The following is a 25,208-nucleotide window of genomic DNA, read 5'->3' as shown; positions in this document are numbered from 1 at the left end:
CTAAAAATGGCTGCAGAGAGCACAGCAGTGTGAGGATACACCACCAGTGCACTTGGAGAAACTACAATCCAGGAACATAAATCCGTATTTCACAGTTCTGCTGCTACCAACAACACACACAAAGGTATCTCTCCAGGGACAACACCTAACATTAGCTGCAGAGAGAACAGCAGTGTGAGGACACACTCCCAGTGCACTTGCAGAAGCTACAATTATGGAATATAAATCTATATTTTACAGTCCTGGTGCTACTAATAACACACAACTAGGTATGATTACACATTTCTCCAGGGAGAACACCTTATAATTTCTGCAGGGAGCACAGAGCACAGCAGAGTGAGAACAACCCACCAGTGCATTTGGAGAGTTTACAGTCTGGGAATACAAGTCCATATTTCACAGTTCTGCTGCTTCTAACAACACAAAGGTATGATTACACATCAGGGCACACCAGCTAACACTGGCTGCAAAGAGCAGAGAGCACAGCAGTGTGAGGACACACCCCCAGTGCACTTGGAGAAGCTACAATTCGGAAAATAAATCCATATTTTTCAGTTCTGCTGCCACCAACAACACACACAAAGGCCTAGTTACACATCTCTCCAGGGACAATACCTAACAGCAGCTGCACTGCATGGTCACAGCTTGATGTGTATAGTCACTATATTTATTGAGGCTGAGAATTGGGGATTAGAATGGAATATACAAATGTACTTGTACTATAGAAGGGGATCATCACCCCTATTATCCCCCCTTATTGCGGGATTTATGTCACTATTATCCGCTCTCATTCGTCTCCCACTTGCTGATAAGGTCCATTTCTCAGGTTTGTGTTAGTAAATGATGTGTTGAGCGCGTCCTCCGCTAATGGCCGGTATCAATCCCACAGGAGCGTCACCCATATTCTGCTTACTAGAGTTTCCAAATAAGTGACCAATTTATACCGATAGAGCGAGGCGAGAGGGGGACATTTATCATGTTTACCATAATGTCCAATACAGCAGAGCAATACAAACACGCCACCTAGTGACTGCAGCCGTCACTGCAGCTGCAGAACATCTTCATCTTATTACGTAATAATAATAATATGTAATAATAAAAATATAATTATTAATGTATTGATTTATAATTGTTATGGTTAAAAAAAATATTTTGTTTGATTTGTTAATTTGTTTATTATCATTTATTTACTATTGTTACATTTCTAATTTTGTATTATTATATTTATTAATGTGTTTAATTGTATTATTTATATGTCTTTATACCATATAAATATTAATTTATAAATACATTTAATCAAAAATTAATAATACATTTTTATAATAAACTTTTTCCCAAAAAATTTCAACCACTAAGACCCAATTCAACAGAGCAATTTGATTCTCATGACCTTCATTCTCTCTATAGCTAAAGGACCCCCAATTGTAGACAAAGACTTTATTTTAGGGTACAGGATTCTCATATCTGAATATTGTTTACTGAGGAGCTCAAAGGGAACAGAATAAATGACAGTGCTACATAGTGTTTCATCCAGGAGTATCGATGGCTTATTCTTAGGATCACAGTGGGGATTGAACTGTCAAAAGCAGCATCCCAGAGGATCAGCCATTAACCCCCTGGCTCATCAATATGTGCATTACATATCTGGAAGCAGACAGCTCTACAGCCTGCGTTGGCGCCATCCTCAGGTACCCATTCAAGGGAGATGAGAGTTGCAGTTACAAGGCATGACCACTATAAGGAGTAAGGAGCAAGACATGACCGCTAGAAGGAGTAAGAAGCAAGACATGACTGCTATAAGGAGTAAAGAGCAAGGCATGACCACTATAAGTAAGGCATGACTGCTATAAGTAGTAAGGAGCAAGGCATGGATGCTATAAGTAGTAAGAAGCAAGACATGACTGCTATAAGTAGTAAGGAGCAAGGCATGAATGCTATAAGTAGTAAGGAGCAAGGCATGACTGCTATAAGTAGTAAGGAGCAAGGCATGGATGCTATAAGTAGTAAGAAGCAAGGCATGACCGCTATAAGTAGTAAGAAGCAAGGCATGACTGCTATAAGTAGTAAGGAGCAAGGCATGAATGCTATAAGTAGTAAGAAGCAAGGCATGACTGCTATAAGTAGTAAGGAGCAAGGCATGACTGCTATAAGTAGTAAGGAGCAAGGCATGACTGCTATAAGTAGTAAGGAGCAAGGCATGAATGCTATAAGTAGTAAGAAGCAAGGCATGACCGCTATAAGTAGTAAGAAGCAAGGCATGACTGCTATAAGTAGTAAGGAGCAAGGCATGAATGCTATAAGTAGTAAGGAGCAAGGCATGAATGCTATAAGTAGTAAGAAGCAAGGCATGACTGCTATAAGTAGTAAGGAGCAAGGCATGACTGCTATAAGTAGTAAGGAGCAAGGCATGAATGCTATAAGTAGTAAGAAGCAAGGCATGACCGCTATAAGTAGTAAGGAGCAAGGCATGAATGCTATAAGTAGTAAGAAGCAAGGCATGACTGCTATAAGGAGTAAGAAGCAAGGCATGACTGCTATAAGTAGTAAGGAGCAAGGCATGACTGCTATAAGGAGCAAGGCATGACCGCTATAAGTAGTAAGGAGCAAGGCATGACTGCTATAAGTAGTAAGGAGCAAGGCATGACTGCTATAAGGAGTAAGAAGCAAGGCATGACTGCTATAAGTAGTAAGGAGCAAGGCATGACTGCTATAAGTAGTAAGGAGCAAGGCATGACCGCTATAAGTAGTAAGAAGCAAGGCATGACTGCTATAAGTAGTAAGGAGCAAGGCATGACCGCTATAAGTAGTAAGAAGCAAGGCATGACTGCTATAAGTAGTAAGGAGCAAGGCATGACCGCTATAAGTAGTAAGAAGCAAGGCATGACTGCTATAAGTAGTAAGGAGCAAGGCATGACCGCTATAAGTAGTAAGGAGCAAGGCATGACCGCTATAAGTAGTAAGAAGCAAGGCATGACTGCTATAAGTAGTAAGGAGCAAGGCATGAATGCTATAAGTAGTAAGAAGCAAGGCATGACCGCTATAAGTGAGGGATGACCGCTACAAGTAGTAAGGAGCAAGGCATGAATGCTATAAGTAGTAAGAAGCAAGGCATGAATGCTATAAGTAGTAAGGAGCAAGGCATGAATGCTATAAGTAGTAAGGAGCAAGGCATGAATGCTATAAGTAGTAAGAAGCAAGGCATGAATGCTATAAGTAGTAAGGAGCAAGGCATGAATGCTATAAGTAGTAAGAAGCAAGGCATGACCGCTATAAGTAGTAAGGAGCAAGGCATGACTGCTATAAGGAGTAAGGAGCAAGGCATGAATGCTATAAGTAGTAAGGAGCAAGGCATGACCGCTATAAGTAGTAAGGAGCAAGGCATGACCGCTATAAGTAGTAAGAAGCAAGGCATGACCGCTATAAGTAGTAAGAAGCAAGGCATGACTGCTATAAGTAGTAAGGAGCAAGGCATGACCGCTATAAGTAGTAAGAAGCAAGGCATGACTGCTATAAGTAGTAAGGAGCAAGGCATGAATGCTATAAGTAGTAAGAAGCAAGGCATGACTGCTATAAGTAGTAAGGAGCAAGGCATGAATGCTATAAGTAGTAAGGAGCAAGGCATGACCGCTATAAGTAGTAAGAAGCAAGGCATGACTGCTATAAGTAGTAAGGAGCAAGGCATGACTGCTATAAGTAGTAAGAAGCAAGGCATGACTGCTATAAGTAGTAAGGAGCAAGGCATGAATGCTATAAGTAGTAAGGAGCAAGGCATGAATGCTATAAGTAGTAAGGAGCAAGGCATGACTGCTATAAGTAGTAAGGAGCAAGGCATGAATGCTATAAGTAGTAAGGAGCAAGGCATGAATGCTATAAGTAGTAAGGAGCAAGGCATGAATGCTATAAGTAGTAAGGAGCAAGGCATGAATACTATAAGGAGCAAGGCATGAATGCTATAAGTAGTAAGAAGCAAGGCATGACCGCTATAAGTGAGGGATGACCGCTACAAGTAGTAAGGAGCAAGGCATGAATGCTATAAGTAGTAAGAAGCAAGGCATGACCACTACAAGGAGCAAGGCATGACCTCTATAAGGAGGAAGGAGCAAGGCATGACCACTATAAGGAGCAAGAAGCAAAGCATGACCACTATAAGTAAGGCATGACTGCTATAAGTAGTAAGGAGCAAGGCATGACCACTATAAGGAGTAAAGAGCAAGACAAGACCACTATAAGGAGCAAGAATCAAGGCATGATCACTATAAGGAGTAATGAGCAAGGCTTGACCGCTATAAGGAGCAAGGCATGACCACCATAAGAAGTAAGGAGCAAGGCATGACCACTATAAGGAGCAAGGCATGACCGCTATAAGGAGCAAGGCATGACCACTATAAGGAGCAAGGCATGATCACAATAAGAAGCAAAGCATGACCACTATAAGAAGTAAGAAGCAAGGCACGACTGCTTTAAGGAGTAAGGAGCAAAGCATGACCAGTAAGGAGCTGTCAGCATGTGGTTTAGAACCAGTGCTTGCATGCCTGACGCCAGACTCAAAATCTGGGCCAACAATAGGCTGTCATTATCAAGACTTGGAAAACTCCTTAAAATTACACACCTCAGTGAAAAGAATTATGTATTGTAGTATCTAGTTTTATACTGTTCAGATCTTCTTTTTGCGGATACAGAGCTCCAAATCTGCTGCAGTGAAAAATCATAAAATGCTATTTACTTACAGCCACCACTAGAGGGGGGTGTAGAGCTCATCATAGGATATATTTATTAAACCTCTCATTGGACCTCCTATTTGTGGTCTTACTTAATACCTGAAAAATATGCCAAAATTTTTGTGAATTCGCATAGTTGATGGAACAAACTCATTTCGACAGACCATATACTCCCCCTAGTGGTGAATTCAGAAAAACTATCATTTTAGGATATTTAGGTGTACTTTCCCTTTAATGTCCACATCTTTAAAGTTGTCCTAATATCAAGTCAGATATTAAAGCAAGAGTGGTTAATTATAATAACTCCCCATTGACCACCTCCAGCTTCTCTATAGGCTGCATTACCTTTCCACTCATCATATTATACTGATGCCTCGTCAGCCAATCAGATCCTCCGGAGAATCCATTATACGTTGTTTAGCTGCGCATTTATTAGCCTGCAATAAGCAAATAGTGCGGTGTAATTGGGCTGTGATGAAATCGATACAATGTATATGCCTGCAAATAAGTAATGGGAACTGAGAGCGCAGCGCCAGGTGCCTACAAGACGGATATGAGGAGTAGAATCCAATTACTCAACGCTTACCATTAAGGTGCTAATTAGCAAAAAAAAAAAAATTGCTTATTATATTCATGTTATTCTGTATAATCTGCTGAGTAATTCAGAAAATGGTAAAGATAAATTAGATAACTAAAGATATGTAAAATTTAAAGGGAATGTCCACAATTCCTACAGTTACTTCATGCTATTAAAGCGTTATTCTAGGGGTCAGGGCACCTCGGTGACCACCGACATTTCTGATCCAGCCAGGAATTATAATGTAGAAATAAAGGGGTTTTCCCATTTTTTACTGAATAGTCCTTGAAGGTTCCAGCTTTTTTAAGTTAAAAGAAATAGCGGAAAGTAGCTCCATATATTTAATGCAAAACTCTGAATACTCTCCACATACAAAGAATTGAATTCTAAAATTCTGGGTTCCTGAAGTCACCACTAGAGGGAGTTAAGGCGTTCAGTGCATACTGTCCCACCATTGAGTACAAAGTAGGCTCCTGAGCTCCCCCTAGTGGCGCCTTCAAGAATACAGAATTCTGCTATTCAATATTTATATCTTTATTCATATACCGTACATCTATGCAGGGGATTTAGACAGCATGGTCTCGACTACCTGATAAATTAGACTAATTGCTTGGGAATGGCCTGGGCTATAAAAAAGTTCCAAATGTGCTCAGTTATCCATATTTAAAGGATGTATATAAGAATGTAAAGTTCAATAAAGGATCCTTAAAGTAAGAAATCTACTTTTTATGGTTGCCAATGTGTTAAATTCTCAGGATTTTCTTCACTGATAACTGTCTACACTGTAACAAACGATCAGCTGTCAAAACTGACAGTAATTAGCTGCCTATGTGTAAAACACAAATCCATAGTCACTGTCTTCCTGTGCATCACCCTATATACCACGCTGTCTCCTGGTTCCCCCTGTCAATCTGTCTGTGCCTCAGGGAGGGACTATGTAAATTTGCTAATTAGCATGCATGCTGATGGGGTTTTCTTTTTGCAATTTGCAATATCTATGGTAATGAACTACAGTACCAAACCTACTCTGTAATTACTATTACCAGCTATTCAAGTGTCTGAGACAACCCAGACACCACAGGATAATCCCAATTCCGCAATGATCATTTCTAGGTAACACAGACTCCTCCTACTTTATACCTACTGTATGTGAGAATTTCCACATTCCATCATTTTCTTATTGATACAAGACGGAGACCAGTGACTCCGCCCAGTTCAATTCTAACAAAATTCATAAAACACCCAGTGCATTACTAAAATAATCATAAAGCACAAGCTCCACCCAATTCATTCCTGACAACAGCCATTAAATTCATACTCTGTGCAGTATAATTTGTTGTCAGGGATAAACTCCACCCACATGATCCCTGACTACACTCAGCCCACACAGACTCCCCGCAGTTCAAACAAGACAGTAATTCTCCACAAACTCCACCCACTTTCTCCCTGAGAAAACTAATACCACGCAAACCCCACCCAGTCCATTTATGACAAAACTAATACCACATAAACTCCACCCAATCCAACCCTGACGACAGTCATAAAACAGTCTCCTCCCCTCTTATCACTAACGGTAAAAAACACAAATATCTGTAATTTAAGTCTGCTGATAACAGTCTTAATACACAGGGTTTTTCCGATCACCATCTAGTTCTAACTATACACAATCTCCGCCTAGTTCTCCTTGACAACATTAACTATACACATTCTCCACATAGTTCTCCCTGACAACACTAACTATACACATTCTCCGCCTAGTTCTCCTTGACAACATTAACAAAACACTGTCTCCACCTAGTTCTCCCAGACAACACGAACTATACACAGTCTCCACCTAGTTCTCCCTGACAGCATTAACTATACACAGTCTCCACCTAGTTCTCCCTGACAACATTAACTATACACAGTCTCCACCCAGTTCTCCCTGACAACATTAGCTATACACAGTCTCCACCTAGTTGTCTGTGACAACACTAACTATACACAGTCTCCACCTAGTTCTCTCTAAAAACATTAACTATACAGTCTCCACCTAGTTCTCCCTGACAACACTAACTATACACAGTCTCCACCTAGTTCTCCCTGACAACACAAACTATACACAGTCTCCACCTAGTTCTCCCTGACAACACAAACTATACACAGTCTCCACCTAATTCTCCCTGACAACATTAACTATACACAGTCTCCACCTAATTCTCCCTGACAACATTAACTACACACAGTCTCCACCTAGTTCTCCCTGACAACATTAACTACACACAGTCTCCACCTAGTTTTCCCTGACAACATTAACTATACACAGTCTCCACCTAGTTCTCCCTGACAACAACTATACACAGTCTCCACCTAGTTGTCTCTGACAACACTAACTATACACAGTCTCCACCTAGTTCTCTCTGACAACATTAACTATACACAGTCTCCACCTAGTTCTCCCTGACAACACTAACTATACACAGTCTCCACCTAGTTCTCCCTGACAGCATTAACTATACACAGTCTCCACCTAGTTCTCCCTGACAACATTAACTATACACAGTCTCCACCCAGTTCTCCCTGACAACACTAACTATACACATTCTCCGCCTAGTTCTCCTTGACAACATTAACAAAACACTGTCTCCACCTAGTTCTCCCAGACAACACGAACTATACACAGTCTCCACCTAGTTCTCCCTGACAGCATTAACTATACACAGTCTCCACCTAGTTCTCCCTGACAACATTAACTATATACAGTCTCCACCCAGTTCTCCCTGACAACATTAGCTATACACAGTCTCCACCTAGTTCTCCCTGACAACACTAACTATACACAGTCTCCACCTAGTTCTCCCTGACAACAACTATACACAGTCTCCACCTAGTTGTCTGTGACAACACTAACTATACACAGTCTCCACCTAGTTCTCTCTGACAACATTAACTATACAGTCTCCACCTAGTTCTCCCTGACAACACTAACTATACACAGTCTCCACCTAGTTCTCCCTGACAACACAAACTATACACAGTCTCCACCTAGTTCTCCCTGACAACACAAACTATACACAGTCTCCACCTAATTCTCCCTGACAACATTAACTATACACAGTCTCCACCTAATTCTCCCTGACAACATTAACTACACACAGTCTCCACCTAGTTCTCCCTGACAACATTAACTACACACAGTCTCCACCTAGTTTTCCCTGACAACATTAACTATACACAGTCTCCACCTAGTTCTCCCTGACAACAACTATACACAGTCTCCACCTAGTTGTCTCTGACAACACTAACTATACACAGTCTCCACCTAGTTCTCTCTGACAACATTAACTATACGCAGTCTCCACCTAGTTCTCCCTGACAACACTAACTATACACAGTCTCCACCTAGTTCTCCCTGACAACATTAACTATACACAGTCTCCACCTAGTTCTCCCTGACAACACGAACTATACAGTCTCCACCTAGTTCTCCCTGACAACACAAACTATACACAGTATCCACCTAATTCTCCCTGACAACATTAACTATACACAGTCTCCACCTAGTTCTCTCTGACAACATTAACTATACACAGTCTCCACCTAGTTCTCCCTGACAACACTAACTATACACAGTCTCCACCTAGTTCTCCCTGACAACATTAACTATACACAGTCTCCACCTAGTTCTCCCTGACAACACGAACTATACAGTCTCCACCTAGTTCTCACTGACAACACAAACTATACACAGTATCCACCTAATTCTCCCTGACAACATTAACTATACACAGTCTCCACCTAGTTCTCCCTGACAACATTAACTACACATTCACCACCTAGTTCTCTCTGACAACGCTCATAAAACAGAAATTCCAGGTATCATTTAGAACAACAGAAGGACCCATGCACTTCACAAAAATCATCACAGACAAATACCAAATTATATATAATAAATCTAAAACTGCAAACCCTCCACAAATCTGTTAATTATTCTGTTAATTGTCTTCCACCCACAATATTTGCAGTGCACATTGAGGTCAATAATTACTGAAGGCCAGAACATACAGAAAAGGAGCACAAACTCCTCAACTGCCCTAGTAATGAAGCGCCCAAGTACCGTGCCCCACATACAATGAATAATATGGTCATAGATAAGTTATATTCTTGAACATAGGGGGCAGTGTTATAGTAGTTATATTCTAGTACATAGGGGGCAGTATTATAGTAGTTATAGTCTTGTACATAGGGGACAGTATTATAGTAATTATATTCTTCTACATAGGGGTCAGTATTATTGTAGTTATATTCTTGTAAATAGGGGACAGTATTATAGTAATTATATTCTTGTACGTAGGGGGCAGTATTATAGTAGTTATAGTCTTGTACATAAGGGGCAGTATTATAGTAGTTATATTCTTGTACATAGGGATCAGTATTATAGTAGTTATATTCTTGTATATAAGAGCAGTATTATAGCGGTTATATTCTTGTACATCGGGGGCAGTATTATAGCAGTTATATTCTTGTACATAGGGGCAGTATATAGTAGTTATATTCTTGTACATAGGGGGCAGTATTATAGTAGTTATAGTCTTGTACATAGAGGGCAGTATTATAGTAGTTATATTCTTGTACATAGGGGGCAGTATATAGTAGTTATATTCTTGTACATAGGGGGCAGTATTATAGTAGTTATAGTCATTTACATAGAGGGCAGTATTATAGTAGTTATATTCTTGTACATAGGGGGCAGTATTATATTAGTTATATTCTTGTACATAGGGGGCAGTATTATAGTAGTTATATTCTTGTACATAGGGAGCAGTATTATAGTAGTTATATTCTTGTACATAGGGGGCAGTATTATAGTAGTTATATTCTTGTACATAGGGAGCAGTATTATAGTAGTTATATTCTTGTACATAGGGGGCAGTATTATAGTAGTTATATTCTTGTACATAGGGAGCAGTATTATAGTAGTTATATTCTTGTACATAGGGAGCAGTATTATAGTAGTTATATTCTTGTACATAGGGGGCTGTATTATAGTAGTTATATTCTTGTACATAGGGGGCAGTATTATAGTAGTTATATTCTTGTAGATAGGGGGCACTATTATAGTAGTTATATTCTTGTACATAGGGGGCAGTATTATAGTAGTTATATTCTTGTACATAGGGGCAGTATTATAGTAGTTATATTCTTGTACATAGGGAGCAGTATTATAGTAGTTATATTCTTGTACATCGGGGGGCAGTATTATAGTAGTTGTATTCTTGTACATAGGGGACAGTATTATAGTAGTTATATGCTTGTACATAGGGGGTAGTATTATAGTAGTTATATTCTTGTACATAGAAGGCAGTATTATAGTAGTTATATGCTTGTACATAGGGGGCAGTATTATATTAGTTATATTCTTGTACATAGGGGGCAGTATTATAGTAGTTATATTCCTGTACATAGGGGGCAGTATTATAGTAGTTATATTCTTGTCCATAGTGGGCAGAATTATAGTAGTTATATTCTTGTACATCGGGGGGCAGTATTATAATAGTTATATTCTTGTACATAGGGGACAGTATTATAGTAGTTATATGCTTGTACATAGGGGGTAGTATTATAGTAGTTATATTCTTGTACATAGGAGGCAGTATTATAGTAGTTATATGCTTGTACATAGGGGGCAGTATTATATTAGTTATATTCTTGTACATAGGGGGCAGTATTATAGTAGTTATATTCTTGTACATAGGGGGCAGTATTATAGTAGTTATATTCTTGTACATAGGGGGCAGTATTATGTACTATGTACAAGAATATAACTACTATAATACTGCCCCCTATGTACAAGAATATAACTACTATAATACTACTACTATAATATTATAGTAGTTATATTCTTGTCCATAGAGGGCAGTATTATAGTAGTTATATTCTTGAACATAGGGGCAGTATTATAGTAGTTATATTCTTGTCCATAGAGGGCAGTATTATACTAGCTATATTCTTGTCCATAGAGGGCAGTATTATAGTAGTTATATTCTTGTCCATAGAGGGCAGTATTATAGTAGTTATATTCTTGTACATAGGGGCAGTATTATAGTAGCTATATTTTTGTACATAGGGGGCAGTATTATAGTAGTTATATTCTTGTACATAGGGGCAGTATTATAGTAGTTATATTTTTGTACATAGGGGGCAGTATTATAGTAGTTATATTCTTGTACATAGGGGGCAGTATTATAGTAGTTATATTCTTGTACATAGGGGGCAGTATTATAGTAGTTATATTCTTGTCCATAGTGGGCAGAATTATAGTAGTTATATTCTTGTACATTGTGGGGCAGTATTATAGTAGTTATATTCTTGTACGTAGGGGACAGTGTTATAGTAGTTATATGCTTGTACATAGGGGGCAGTATTATAGTAGTTATATTCTTGTACATAGGAGGCAATATTATAGTAGTTATATGCTTGTACATAGGGGACAGTATTGTAGTAGTTATATTCTCGTACATAGGGGGCAGTATTATAGTAGTTATATTCTTGTACATAGGGGCAGTATTATAGTAGTTATATTCGTGTACATAGGAGGCAGTATTATAGTAGTTATTTTCTTGTACATAGGGGACAGTATTATAGTTCTGTATATTGTTTTGTATTATAAGAGTACGTTTTCAATGACTTTCTGGCCTTACATGAAATATAGATGAGGTGCGCTGTTTATAATGTGTGGGCATCAAATTGATTTAAATTATATTTGTGTGACATGAGTAACGACAACACGGTGTAACATAATTTTGGGGACGTCTCGCTGATTACATTTGAGTACAAGTCAATCTCTTGAAGTCATTTATTTTAATGAGAGGCTAAACGGTTTAGCACGCTCTGGCGGCGCAGGGGTTTGTCATCATGTAGAAAATGTGCAGTATTAGATCACGCTCTACTCCAAAAACGAAAACATTATTTTGACACGCTGTAATGGATTGCAGTTAATGGTCCCCGGATCTGTGATGGATATAACTTTTCACGTCTATTATGAGTTATTTTACAAGTGAAAAGCTGAGAATAAATGTACGATATTAATACCGCTATAATACAGCCGATCAATAATATTTATAGCTTCAAATATTTCCGTCGCTAATTGGAAAGAATCTTTTCTCATAATATGCATTGTGCCATTCTGATATCTTTTATTGTAAATCAATGATTAAATTGACAACTGGGCGGTACCATTGCAGTTTTTAAAGGGGTGAATCCACACCAGTGGGGTAGCGCCCATTTGTCTATGTACTCATTTAATGATAGTATCATCATGGAAAAATTTACATGGATTTTTCAAAAAATTATTTTTGCAAAATGCACGACCCACTATATAACGAGCCGTGCACCTGTGTGACATCACATGATCAGGGATATAACGAGTCATGTACCTGTGGGACATTAAATGACTACGGATAAAACGAGCTGTGCACCTGTGTGACATCACATGACCAGGGATATAATGGGCCATGCACCTGTGTGACATCACATGACCAGTGACATAACAAGCTGTGCACCTGTGTGACATCACATGGACAAGGATATAACGAGCCATGCACCTCTGTGACATCACATCACTGGGAATATAATGAGCTGTGCACCTGTGTGACATCACATGGCTGTGGATATACTGACCTGTGCACCTGTGTGACATCACATGATTGGGGATATACTGAGCTCATAAAGAAATCTTGGTTTTATATTACTGAATTGTACCTCAGTTTATGTTGTCTTCCTATTTGTTCTCCTGTACCACCCCCTAGGATACATGCCAGGTCAATCTCTCCATCCTAAATCCGGCACTTTCTATAAGATGCCACCTATGAGTTGTGGAAGAGGCTCTAATAGGGTTTACTGTAATACAAAAATGTCAATATTTAAGCACTAATTCACTTAATTATATGTTTTTTTTAAGTGATAAAAATCGCTCTGCCTCTTTCCACCACTAGGTGGAGCTCCCACATTTATACAGGTCCTTTTAAATTAAATTACTAAACGGTAAGCTCCTAGCACCCCCTAGTGGGTGCTGAAGGCTACTCAAACTTTATTTTTTTATCTTAGATTTTGTCCTAAACTTTATTCCATTACTTAACAATATTATGAGCAAAGGTGTCCAACAAAATTGGAAATATCGCATTCACATTCCAGTATTGTAGCCTCAAACAGGATGTGATCCTCACACTGTTGTGCTCATAGAAATGCTTCCAAGCCTCTCCCTTCTGCTATGAGTAAAAAGTGGTAGGCTTCTGGTTGAATACTACAGCAGTCACTCAGAGCGGTGGTCAGGGTCTGTGGAACAGTTCAATGCAGAAAGCCAAGAGCGCAGCAGTGTGAGGACCACCCCGTGAGCATAATGGGGACATTGATGGATATGAATATAGGGGATGCAGACATGGCAGTTACCTTTGAGACCCCTATTGTAAAGGACCTCAAAGCCACATGAGACCAGACCAGTTTTATGAATGGGAAAATGGGGGACCCAATAACACATCTTGGGGACCAAGGAGCCAATTTATGCTCCAAGGCAATAGTTGTTATCAAAGGGAAGTAAACCCCATAGTAGAGATGAATGGGCCAGAACTTGCTGGTTGGGCTTGGGGGTCGGGTGCGCCCTGCACCACCCGGACCCATTGCCTAATCAGTACCCCTAGCCAATCAAAACCATGGCTCGTTGCTATTGTCATTAATATGCCAAATTGGCTCGGCATGCACCTGAAAAGGGAGTTTGGGTTTGGGTCTGCTCACCTCCACCCTATAGTATTGTCTCTGCATATGGTTTAGGAGGTATGGGCCCCCCTCCGGCCAATAAGCAAGGGGTATGATACTCATAAATGCAAATAGGAATCTTTTTGCCGACCCAATCTCTCGATCCTCCGCAAAGCAATCATTAAACGCCTTCCTCCTGCCAAGTCCCCGCTCCTTCCCTGCCGAGGATGTGACTTCATCTGTGTTTTCCTAAGAGCGCTCCCTTCAATTATTCATAGCGGGATGATTTGTAAGACATCATTGTAATATGATAGAGAAGAAATCACAATTACTAGCGCCAGATACATATTGATTTTCTCCGAGCCTCGCCGAATTCCCCTCTTTATCAAGATCTTAAAGGAGCCGCTACCTGCAAAACGCATGGGAACATAGAGCACAAAAATGTTGCGTCTTCTCTGGTCTAGGAGGTCGTGAACACTTATGTATCATATATAGAGAAGGCTTATAGCTGCCTCTGGGAATGATGGGATGCTGTACTATAGGGAGTAAATCAAGGGGTCACAAACTATTACTCATGATCAAAGGTAGGTCCCAGAGGTCACCGACCCCTGTAGATAGATGGTAAGTGATGTTTGCAGAAAAAAAACCTATAAATGATAAAATTCTGACTTCCTGCAGCTACCACTAGGGGGAGCTTACTGCATACTGATTTATAAAATAACCTAATACTGGTCCTGTCTAGGTTATGGCAATCAGGACCTTTGCCTTCTGCCTCTCAATTTCTATGGGGCCCATAGGGGTTAACGAACCATCAACTCTCCTTTTGTAGTTTTACTTGGAAACTCTATAGCGGTATTATGTAGATTCATTGAGATTATTTATGTCTATATAGAGATGTACAGTGAGGGCTATATAGTAATAGGATTATTCTACTCTATGACATTATAATGTAGACTGTGTATGGCAGTATTATCCTTAAAACCTATGGCAATATTATACAAGGTGGCAGTATTTTCATGTCACTATATGGTGGTATTATGCGGTATTATTCTCACTATGATTGTATTATATAGGCTGCACACAGACATATTATTTTGCTGCTATATGGGTTAATTAAATAGGTATTGGAAGTTTTGTGTTGGCAGTTTCCAAAAATATTATAGGGGCATCATCATTTTTGCACTATATGGCACTATTATATTGGTTGTTTATGTTGATATCATCTATATAACAGGATAACGTGGGCTGTATATGGTTTTAATATCTTATCACTATATGGCAGTATTGAATAGGGCTACAGTATCTTGGCATTATATGTAAGTGGTGGTATTATCTTCATATTGTATTGCAGTACTTTGTGGCAGTATGTACCGTATGGCGGCATTATTTGAGCCACCTGTCTTCCTCATCAGCCAGATATTGCTCTCCATAAAATGGCTGCAGATGGAGGGTCATGTGATCTCTCTCTCTGTCAATGAACAATCGCCCTGCCAGGACCTTTTCCTGGCAGGGCGATTGCTCATGGACAGTTGGAGATCACATGACCCTCTATCTGCGGCCATTTTATTTACAGGAATCTCTAGCTGGTAAAAGACAGGAGGCTTCACTTTACATATCAAGAAAGCAGAGCACAACTATTAATAGATGTATATTGGTAAATTACCTCATATCCCTAGGTATCCTGAGGCAAAGTGGCCAATCCCTTTAAGTGAGCAGCATTACTATATGTAAACTATTCTGTTAGTTGCGGTTTGTTAGTTGTAATACAGTACAGTATTATTTAACACCATATTACAATATTAGGCAGGTCACTATATGACAGGATTGTGTGGGTTGTATGTATACGAATATCGTGGCAGTATACACTGGGTAGAAAGTCTAGAAATTAAAAGTGCAGAGGTTCTTCTTTTGATAGTAGTTACCCATAGTCCAATTTTCTATAAAATTATCCCTGCTCTTGTGCTCCCCCTAGTGGTGCCTGTTGGTAGACAGAATTCAATTTGATTAATCTTAGTTTATGTAGGACATTTGGTTGTCAGTGCGGATGTAAATTGTGGGGGAGCAGAAGGAACATTCACACCTGATCTATAAGGGACCCATAAGATGCCTCTTCTCCATACACAGAGTCCAATATTATAGCGGACATTGTATATTGGGGGCCTAGTATAGATTTTGCCTTGTAGTTATATCTTTGGCTGGCAATATTGTTTATCGCACCCTGATATAAATATACTGATTTGTATACTCTTAAGCCACAAATACCCCATTAATACCCCAGTAATGAAGCGGCTTACCTAATATGTGTCAGTATAAACTGACAATGTAACATTTCATTCACTAGAATCCTCTATATGCTGCTTATATATAAGCTGAATTTGGGATCCTAATCTCTCTCTCTGCATCTTCCCATCCCCCCTTCCCTATACAATCTCCCTGTAATTAGGGTCCAGTGATTTTTTGGTGACAGATTAGTTGTGACACTGGAATCTCAGTCGTCCTTCTCCGGAGCAGCACATGGCGCGGTGATCTTTAAAGGAAATGTTTTCCGTAGCCTTCAGTAAGGCATCGTCATCTTTTTTGCATAACCTGTGGGAATCTCTACATGTGGGGCTGTTTGTATCATGGCGACGCGTGGACCCTGGCGTTTTTGTAAAGGTTACACAATTACCCCCCCCTCCTCCCCAGCCTTGCACTGCTGTAGTTTGGCAGAATCGGGTTGGTACACATAGCGTGGTCTGCGGTGCCAGCTGTGCCGAGCATTGATTGCTCCAGCCCGGAGCGCGGATTCTGTCATCTTGGGCTGAGAGTTGACTCATACATTGACGAAGAGCTAGGAGCGAGCGTACGCCCTGCTTTCCACATGGAGGAGCCGCTCTAATAGGACCCTCCACCAGACGCCACTCTTCATTTACGGAGCATGCCCCTATCGCACCGGAACAGAATTACCAAATAATCATGTGCGACCCTCACTGTGCTTGTGGTTGGCATAAACCCTTACCAGGACTTTATGCGACCACTTCGAATATTGGCAGCCCCCTACATATGGGATCCCCCTATAGTAAACATAGGTCAACGCCATGGGGCAACCTCCAGAAGAGCCCCATCAGATCCATGGAAAAAGTGGCTTCTTCTTCTCCTCGGGATTGCTGCTCAGCTTATTCATATTCTTCCGGATGGTTCAGTCCTATACGGGTAAGTAATGTGCTACTTACCTATTGCTACATATGTAGCAGTGTGGGGTTTGTCATTCGGCTCTGCTCTTTATAACATCTGCAGGACTAAAACGTCTAGTAACAAATTCAGCCCGGCTGTGCCTGGTTAGATGTAGTGGTGCCGAGTCAACCCCAGGAACTTGTAGGTGTCGCATCTGCAATTTTGTAAAAGATTCCAAAAGTTACTGCTATAAACAGTTATAATTTTGGCGTTCACTTTTAGAATGTAGTTTCTTTCATTGGTTTTATCTTTCATTCTGATTTTTATAAGTAACTAATGAGAAACACAACAATATCAGTTCCATATATCAGTTTCATTATCATATCTGCTACTATCTATTGCTTAAATCCAGTGGTTGTTTTTTTCTTATTTACCTTTTACTTTTTTTTTAAATTTACTATTATTTTTATTATTATTATAATCATCATGTTTTTTTTTAATTATAATTTTTATTATTATTTTATGGGTTATTTGTTACTAATATTATTATCATTGTATTGTTATGAATTTTAGTTTATTTATGTTGTTTATTTGCCATTAATCTTCAAGGGGGGGGGGGATGAATTTGAAAACAGTATGCATATTTAAAATATTTATGAAAACAATATTCATCCAATATTGATCAGTAAGTTTGTGCTGAATCTGACATCCTACTGTTTCTAATGTGCCCCATGTGTCAGTATTATTACCCGAATCATATTACAGTAAGATATCACAGTAAGTTCAGGCAAATTGTAGAAGTCACTAGTTCAGATGTAGCAGAGCTAAGTGTGTAATTAGGTCCTGTGTACACATAGATCCCCCTATGGTGAGCTAATCAGGGGGCGTCCCAGGGTTTAGTTAATCTATGGGGGGACATAACAGGAATTGCACATTAGTATTACACTGTATTAGTATTTCACTGTCATTAATTTAACCAATGAGCTAATTTTGATCAGATCCCCTCGGCTACTTTCTATAAAACTCCTTCTGTTTTTCCCCTTCTTCTTCTATGGGTGATTCTTCTTTTCTTTTTATCACGTCTTCCTTACTCTCCTTTTCCTTTTTGTGACAGCTCTTCTATCTGTTGGGCTGTTCTTCTTTTCTGGGGCTCCTCCCATTCTTTTCGCACCCCTTTCTGTGCGGTTCCTCCTCACCGTTTAGCAGGACTCCGTTTTATATGGATCCTCCTCTTCATTCTTTTGAGCTTCCTTTCTAATGGACTCCCATCTCCTTTCAAAGGGGGCCCCACTTCTACATTTTATTTAAATGGGACTTTCCCATCTATAGGGCATCTTCTCGACTTTTCTCCATGCAGTGAAGCTTTTCTTCTCCATCCTTCAGAGATCCTCCACTTCTTTCTATAGGGCTCCCCCTCTCCTTTCTATGAGGCTCCTACTGTATTTTCTACGACGCTACTCCTCTCCTTTCTACGAGGCTCCTCCTCTCCTTTCTATCAGGCTCCTCCTCTCCTTTCTACCAGGCTCCTCCTCTCCTTTCTACGCGGCTCCTCATCTCCTTTCTATGACGCTCCTCCTCTCCTTTCTACGAGGCTCCTCCTCTCCTTTCTACGAGGCTCCTCCTCTCCTTTCTACGAGGCTCCTCCTTTCCTTTCTACGAGGCTCCTCATCTCCTTTCTATGACGCTCCTCCTCTCCTTTCTACAAGGCTCCTCATCTCCTTTCTATGACGCTCCTCCTCTCCTTTCTACCTGGCTCCTCCTCTCCTTTCTACGCGGCTCCTCATCTCCTTTCTATGACGCTCCTCCTCTCCTTTCTACCTGGCTCCTCCTCTCCTTTCTACGAGGCTCCTCATCTCCTTTCTATGACGCTCCTCCTCTCCTTTCTATGAGGCTCCTCCTCTCCTTTCTACCAGGCTCCTCCTATCCTTTCCACCAGGCTCCTCCTCTCCTTTCTATGACGCTCCCCCTCTCCTTTCTATTTGGCTCCTCCTCTCCTTTCTACGAGGCTTCTCCTCTCCTTTCTACGAGGCTCCTCCTCTCCTTTCTACGAGGCTTCTCCTCTCCTTTCTATGAGGCTCCTCATCTCCTTTCTATGACGCTCCTCCTCTCCTTTCTACCTGGCTCCTCCTCTCCTTTCTACGAGGCTCCTCCTCTCCTTTCTACGAGGCTCCTCATCTCCTTTCTATGACGCTCCTCATCTCCTTTCTACCTGGCTCCTCCTCTCCTTTCTACGAGGCTCCTCCTCTCCTTTCTACGAGGCTCCTCATCTCCTTTCTACGAGGCTCCTCATCTCCTTTCTACCTGGCTCCTCCTCTCCTTTCTACGAGGCTCCTCCTTTCCTTTCTACCAGGCTCCTCATCTCCTTTCTATGAGGCTTCTCTTCTCCTTTCTACCAGGCTCCTCCTCTCCTTTCTACCAGGCTCCTCCTCTCCTTTCTACCAGGCTCCTCCTCTCCTTTCTACCAGGCTCCTCCTCTCCTTTCTACCTGGCTCCTCCTCTCCTTTCTATGAGGCCCCTCCTCTCCTTTCTATAATAATAACAATTCTTTATATATATATAGCGCACACAGATTATGCAGCGCTGCACAAAGCATGAAAAAATTGGTCGCTGTCCTCATGGGGCTCACAATCTAAACAAACTAACAGTGTGTTTTTTGTGAGGCTCCTCATCTCATTTCTATGAGGCCCTTCCTCTCATTTCTATGAGGCCCTTCCTCTCATTTCTATGAGGCTCCTCCTCTCATTTCTATGAGACCCCGCCTCTCCATCCTATGGGGCCCCGCCTCTCCATCCTATGGGACAGCCCCGCTTCTTTTACTGAGGCTCCTTCTCTGCTTTCAATGCTTCTCCTCCTCTCCACTTTTTACTAATACAGTTGGGGAGTACATGTCTGCCTGTAGGGGGTGGGGGCTCCCCTTTAGATTTAGGTTGTGCTAGTGTGTTATACAGACGTTTCCCTTGATACTTTGATTAAAACCAAACGAATAAGCAGTAAAGAGCAGAATTTCATTATAAAGATCAATATAGTTTTATGCATTTCTTAATTAAATCTCCTGCAGTCCTGTATATGTGATTGTATAAGAAGATGTATAATAGTAGCATAAAACCTTTACTATACCTTATTATTGCAGGAGTGGGGGGGGGACTGACCATTAAAAAAATATAAATTACATATTCTCCTAATTATTTCATTATTGTTGGCTTGAGCACAGAATTCTCTGAAAATATTTAAAGGGCCAGTACACAACCCCAACTAATGTCCCAGGCCAGTCCCTTTTACTCCTTTGTTATGTAGGACACACACCCAAAATGTGGTTTCTTTCTAAAGAAATGTTCCTGTGATCTCTGAATTCCTGCATATTGACTGTTTCCAGTAATACTTATTTCACTCTTATAGAATGATCCTGTAAATCCTGTAAGCTCTTGTGTCACCCCCTCATCCTCATAGACTGTAAGCTCTTGTGTCACCCCCTTATCCTCATAGACTGTAAGCTCTTGTGTCACCCCCTCATCATCATAGACTGTGAGCTCTTGTGTCCCCCCTCATCATCATAGACTGTAAGCTCTTGTGTCACCCCCTCATCATCATAGACTGTAAGCTCTTGTGTCACCCCCTCATCCTCATAGACTGTAAGCAGGACCCTCACACCTATTGCTAAATATGACTGTTATGACTCAGCAAAGTCTAATTTTATCTGTATCTGTTCCCCAGAATCTGTAAAATGCTACGGAATTTGACAGTGCTGTATAAATATAGAGTATTATTTATAAAATAATTATAAACACAACATAAAAAGGTATAAAAATTATATTGTACTTACATCCCCTGAGCTGCAGCTAAACAAAAAAATTACTTTATATTGCATTTAAAGGAAATCTCCCATCACAATCCATCATGATAAACCAGGGACATTACTCATTTATCCAGGCAGCGCGACTGTGATAATCTTAATATATTTGTTATCCATGGCCTCCTTCCTTCTAAAATCAACTTTTAACATTATGGTAATTAACCTGAGGCTCCCCTTCCCCTTCTGCACTCTCAGTACTTCCCCTTTCCTCTGCCTGCTGTAATCTCAAACATTGGGAGGGGGGAAGTGCTCCTGCACAGTGTGACAGCTTGTGAATCTGCATCACTGAGGGGCTATGATAAGGGCTCTGGCCTCATTAGCATAATTTTAAATGTAGATATAAGAAGGAAGGAGACCATAGATAAGAAATATAAGAAAATACCACAGTCCCGGTCCCTGGATCTATGAGTAAATATCCCTGGTTTATCGGGATGGATTCTGATTTCTTTTAGATTTCTTTTAACTTTAATTTTCTCTGATTTATGATTTTTTACTGTTTTTGCGGTATTTTTACCTCCAGATTCTTGTGGGTTTTTGGATATCTGGGTTTTCAGGTTGCATTAAGTCAAGTACGAATGGAGATATATTTGGGTTTTATTTTCCGCTTGTCTACTAAATCATGCGTGGGGTTACTATGGTAACAGACGGAATATTCTGGCTGAATATATATATATATACATACACACTCACCGGCCACTTTATTAGGTACACCATGCTAGTAACGGGTTGGACCCCCTTTTGCCTTCAGAACTGCCTCAATTCTTCGTGGCATAGATACAACAAGGTGCTGGAAGCTCCTCAGAGATTTTGCTCCATATTGACATGATGGCATCACACAGTTGCCGCAGATTTGTCGGCTGCACATCCATGATGCGAATCTCCCGTTCCACCACATCCCAAAGATGCTCTATTGGATTGAGATCTGGTGACTGTGGAGGCCATTTGTGTCCAGTGACCTCATTGTCATGTTCAAGAAACCAGTCTGAGATGATTCCAGCTTTATGACATGGCGCATTATCCTGCTGAAAGTAGCCATCAGATGTTACAGGGTACATTGTGCTCATAAAGGGATGGACATAGTCAGCAACAATACTCAGGTAGGCTGTGGCGTTGTACCAAGGGGCCCAAAGACACCATGACACCACCACCCCCAGCCTGAACCGCTGATACAAGGCAGGATGGATCCATGCTTTCATGTTGTTGACGCCAAATTCTGACCCTACCATCCGAATGTCGCAGCAGAAATCGAGACTCATCAGACCAGGCAACGTTTTTCCAATCTTCTACTGTCCAATTTCGATGAGCTTGTGCAAATTGTAGCCTCAGTTTCCTGTTCTTAGCTGAAAGGAGTGGCACCCGGTGTGGTCTTCTGCTGCTGTAGCCCATCTGCCTCAAAGTTCGACGTACTGTGCGTTCAGAGATGCTCTTCTGCCTACCTTGGTTGTAACGGGTGGCGATTTGAGTCACTGTTGCCTTTCTATCAGCTCGAACCAGTCTGCCCATTCTCCTCTGACCTCTGGCATCAACAAGGCATTTCCGCCCACAGAACTGCCACTCACTGGATGTTTTTTCTTTTTCGGACCATTCTCTGTAAACCCTAGAGATGGTTGTGCGTGAAAATCCCAGTAGATCAGCAGTTTCTGAAATATTCAGACCAGCCCTTCTGGCACCAACAACCATGCCACGTTCAAAGGCACTCAAATCACCTTTCTTCCCCATACTGATGCTCGGTTTGAACTGCAGGAGATTGTCTTGACCATGTCTACATGCCTAAATGCACTGAGTTGCCGCCATGTGATTGGCTGATTAGAAATTAAGTGTTAACGAGCAGTTGGACAGGTGTACCTAATAAAGTGGCCGGTGAGTGTATATTGTTATATATTACATACACACATCTGGGCTTTCATCTCCTTCACTACAACTAGGAGTTCTGCAATTGTTTCCCTAATCTACAGTACAATCCAGGAGGACACAGATAATACAGAGTATATATGATTGCAGGATCAGGCACCACAGGGATTTTTTGTAGTCTGTTATTAACTTCTGTAATAAAAATTCTAACACATTTTTTTAAAAATAAAAAATACCTTTTGAGTAAAAAGTCAAACCTGGACTTAATACTAACTATATTTTCCTGTCTCTATATGTCACTGTCTCTATGTATGAACCTTTCACCGACCGAATACTTTTTTTCTATTTCTCTAGGCAAGTCCTGCACCAATTATTGTGAATACAGATACACTGGACACAATCCCTTATGTCAGCTACACCCCCTTCCACGAAAACGCGGTAAGACTGTCATTAATTTCCATGCAAAAAGTATTAAATCAGTTATATTCTTGTACATAGGGGGCAGTATTATAGTAGTTATATTCTTGTACATAGGGGGCAGTATTATAGTAGTTATACTCCTGTACATAGGAGCAGTATTATAGTAGTTATATTCTTGTACATAGGGGGCAGTATTATAGTAGTTATATTCTTGTACATAGGGAGCAGTATTATAGTAGTTATATTCTTGTACATAGGGGGCAGTATTATAGTAGATATATTCTTGTACATAGGGGGCAGTATTATAGTAGTAATATTCTTGTACATAGGGGGCAGTATTATAGTAGATATATTCTTGTACATAGGGGGCAGTATTATAGAAGTTATATTCTTGTACATAGAGGGCAGTATTATAGTAGTTATATTCTTGTACATAGGGGACAGTATTATAGTAGTTATATTCTTGTACATAGGGGCAGTATTATAGTAGTTATATTCCTGTACATAGGGGGCAGTATTATAGTAGTTATATTCTTGTACATAGGGGGCAGTATTATAGTAGTTATATTCCTGTACATAGGGGAGAGTATTATAGTAGATATATTCTTGTACATAGGGGGCAGTATTATAGTAGTTATATTCTAGTACATAGGGGAGAGTATTATAGTACATATATTCTTGTACATAGGGGGCAGTATTATAGAAGTTATATTCTTGTACATAGGGGACAGTATTATAGTAGTTATATTCTTGTACATAGGGGACAGTATTATAGTAGTTATATTCTTGTACATAGGGGGCAGTATTATAGTAGTTATATTCTTGTACATAGGGGGCAGTATTATAGTAGTTATATTCTTGTACATAGGAGGCAGTATTATAGTAGTTATATTCTTGTACATAGGGGGCAGTATTATAGAAGTTATATTCTTGTACATAGAGGGCAGTATTATAGTAGTTATATTCTTGTACATAGGGGACAGTATTATAGTAGTTATATTCTTGTACATAGGGGCAGTATTATAGTAGTTATATTCCTGTACATAGGGGGCAGTATTATAGTAGTTATATTCCTGTACATAGGGGCAGTATTATAGTAGTTATATTCCTGTACATAGGGGCAGTATTATAGTAGTTATATTCTAGTACATAGGGGAGAGTATTATAGTAGATATATTCTTGTACATAGGGGGCAGTATTATAGAAGTTATATTCTTGTACATAGAGGGCAGTATTATAGTAGTTATATTCTTGTACATAGGGGACAGTATTATAGTAGTTATATTCTTGTACATAGGGGGCAGTATTATAGTAGTTATATTCTTGTACATAGGAGGCAGTATTATAGTAGTTATATTCTTGTACATAGGGATCAGTATTATAGTAGTTATATTCTTGTACATAGGGGGCAGTATTATGGTAGTTATATTCTTGTACATAGGGATCAGTATTAAGGTAGTTATATTCTTGTACATAGGGGGCAGTATTATAGTAATTATATTCTTGTACATAGGGGGCAGTATTAAGGTAGTTATATTCTTGTACATAGGGGGCAGTATTATAGTAATTATATTCTTGTACATAGGGGGCAGTATTATGGTAGTTATATTCTTGTACATAGGGGGCAGTATTATAGTAGTTATATTCTTGTACATAGGGGGCAGTATTATAGTAGTTGTATTCTTGTACATAGGGGGCAGTATTATAGTAGTTATATTCTTGTACATAGGGGCAGTATTATAGTAGTTATATTCTTGTACATAGGGGACAGTATTATAGTAGTTATATTCTTGTACATAGGAGGCAGTATTATAGTAGTTATATTCCTGTACATAGGGGGCAGTATTATAGTAGGTATATTCTTGTACATAGGGGCAGTATTATAGTAGTTATATTCCTGTACATAGGG

General features: G+C 40.0%; 1 protein-coding gene across 9 annotated transcripts in view; it reads left to right on the top strand.

Annotated features, from left to right (window-relative positions):
* The window catches only part of DLG2 (discs large MAGUK scaffold protein 2), an 860,202-nt gene that overhangs the window by 528,944 nt on the left and 306,050 nt on the right, over positions 1-25,208 (top strand). For 8 of the 9 annotated variants that reach the window (XM_072134001.1, XM_072134002.1, XM_072134007.1 and 5 more), the window contains one exon: positions 23,234-23,317. In XM_072134001.1, the coding sequence (XP_071990102.1) occupies positions 23,234-23,317 (84 nt within the window). Of the gene's footprint in view, positions 1-16,743; positions 17,218-23,233; positions 23,318-25,208 lie in introns of those variants that run through there. The other variant, XM_072134005.1, reaches the window with a different exon arrangement.

Source organism: Engystomops pustulosus, chromosome 2 (genome assembly GCF_040894005.1).
Source record: "Engystomops pustulosus chromosome 2, aEngPut4.maternal, whole genome shotgun sequence".
Classification (NCBI taxonomy): domain Eukaryota; kingdom Metazoa; phylum Chordata; class Amphibia; order Anura; family Leptodactylidae; genus Engystomops; species Engystomops pustulosus.
The sequence above is the reverse complement of the archived record's forward strand: the minus strand, read 5'-3'. Positions and strand labels throughout refer to the sequence as shown.